The sequence below is a fragment of the Manduca sexta genome, chromosome 12, assembly GCF_014839805.1.
Source record: "Manduca sexta isolate Smith_Timp_Sample1 chromosome 12, JHU_Msex_v1.0, whole genome shotgun sequence".
Classification (NCBI taxonomy): Eukaryota; Metazoa; Arthropoda; class Insecta; order Lepidoptera; family Sphingidae; genus Manduca; species Manduca sexta.
This window is the reverse complement of record NC_051126.1, coordinates 6712712-6714845: the sequence shown is the minus strand read 5'-3', so window position 1 is coordinate 6714845 and position 2134 is coordinate 6712712. Positions and strand designations below refer to the sequence as shown.

Here is a 2134-nt window from a genome sequence, read left to right as displayed (position 1 = left end):
TATTTTTTAAATCTTTATTTAGTATGGGATTTTTATCCGTCAACGTTTAGAATATATAGTTAGGGACGCGCATAAGAAAATACTTAATTCTTTTTTGTTTAATTACGAGTTATTGCATGCAATGGTAAACCGCAATAATGATTTATGGAAAGCCATTTACATTAAATATAACAATTAAATAGTAAGTAGTGAATTCATCGGTCAATATAGGTATAGTATATAGACGTAACACAATCGACTTGTTCCCGACGCCAAACTAATTATTTCCGACTGATAAGTACTAAACAAATGTTTGCCAATCGTTGTAAAGCGTTCAACCATAATCTCTGTTTACTTTGTTGTATCGGACGCGCTGGGTAATGTGTATAAGCACTCTTATAGTTACGTTCGGTCGCGTGGTCAAGCACTGTCTCGCCAGTCGCCCTCGCGTCCGTATCGTATAGTCCGACGCAATTACACGCCGTACGAGCACGGATATCGCAAGCCGCAGACGACCACCGGTTAGTCGTCGCGCCACATTCGTTCGAGCTGCGCGTTCATTTATTAACCAACCGACTGTGAAAAAGGAAAATAAAGAAGTGAAAAATGACTCTGTCGCGTGCAGCTTGCGTCGCGCTCGTGTGCGCGGTAGCTGTGGCTGCCGATACACCTCATCCGCTCTCCGACGCGTTTATAAGACTCATCAACAGCAAGCAGAACACATGGAGGGCCGGCCGCAACTTCCCAACGACGACGCCGTTCGCTCACATCAACAAGCTCATGGGAGCGCTACAAGATGACAACGTAGCGAAAATGCCGAAAGTTGAACACGACGCCGACCTAATTGCAAGTCTACCCGAAAATTTCGATCCTCGCGACAAATGGCCCGATTGTCCCACTTTAAATGAAATTAGGGATCAGGGGTCTTGCGGTAGTTGCTGGGCGTTCGGCGCAGTTGAAGCGATGACTGACCGATACTGTACATACTCGAATGGAACTAAACATTTTCATTTCTCATCAGAGGATCTTTTGAGTTGCTGTCCGATCTGCGGGCTCGGGTGCAACGGTGGTATTCCGTCGCTGGCCTGGGAATATTGGAAACACTTCGGTATTGTGTCAGGTGGGAATTACAACTCAACCCAGGGCTGCAGACCGTACGAAATTCCTCCTTGTGAGCACCACGTCCCTGGTAACAGAATGCCGTGCAGTGGTGACACCAAAACACCTAAATGCCAGAAAAACTGCGAAAATGGATACAACGTTATGTACAAAAAAGACAAGCGGTACGGTAAACATGTGTACAGTGTGTCTGCGGGCGAGGACCACATCAGAGCCGAGCTGTATAAGAACGGGCCGGTAGAAGGCGCGTTTACTGTTTACGCAGATTTGCTCGCATACAAGAGTGGTGTTTACAAGCATATACAAGGCGACGCTCTCGGCGGCCACGCAATTAAGATTTTAGGTTGGGGCGTGGAAAACGACACCAAATATTGGCTTGTTGCTAACTCATGGAATACAGACTGGGGAGACAATGGTTTCTTCAAAATCCTGCGTGGAGAGAATCATTGCGGGATTGAGGGCTCGATCATCGCCGGTGAGCCTTTGTTAGTGGATGATTAGGTCATTCATTGTGCATTGTGTATTTATAATGTCTCAGAAAATACTATGTCAATTAAGTAGTGAAACATAAAATTAAATTGTATTGTTTTATGAATATTTTTTTATTTTATGCAATGTTATATCACGTTATCTACGTGTTCCTGACATGCCAAATTTATCAACCTACACAAAAGTAATTTTGAAGTGGGTAGCCATGTTGTGTCATGAGTTCCAATTTAGTAATCATTCAACACGGAAAGTGCACTTATTTATTGTTTTAGATCTTGGGAACAATAATATTTGTGGTCGAGTTACAGAGACTATTCTTTTTGCACTTGGGCCCTTGGTTACCTAGCTCAGCATGGACTTAGCTACGAATTTTCTCTAGAGGCGAATTCAACAAACGCGAGGCCCTAGTAAACGTAAGACTTTTCTAGCGTAAGAAAAGATATTACTAGGATACGCCTCTCCCTTCTTCCCCTTATGCCAATGCCCCCTGGACAAAGGGCATTGAGCAAAAAACCCAAGGCAATTTTATCTGACCCATGGATCGATA

At 43.9% G+C, this 2134-nt stretch overlaps 1 protein-coding gene across 1 annotated transcript; it reads left to right on the top strand.

Annotated features, from left to right (window-relative positions):
* The first annotated feature begins 376 nt into the window (after positions 1–376).
* LOC115440409 (cathepsin B) lies at positions 377–1693 on the top strand. The gene has a single exon (XM_030164697.2). It carries the CDS (start codon positions 586–588, stop codon positions 1597–1599), a length of 1014 nt encoding a protein of 337 aa, XP_030020557.2. The 5' UTR covers positions 377–585; the 3' UTR covers positions 1600–1693.
* The last annotated feature ends 441 nt before the right edge of the window (positions 1694–2134 follow it).

Excerpts from the sequence above, each read along its gene's own strand:
- LOC115440409 (XM_030164697.2), top strand. The coding sequence starts at position 586 with ATGACTCTGTCGCGTGCAGCTTGCGTCGCGCTCGTGTGCGCGGTAGCT.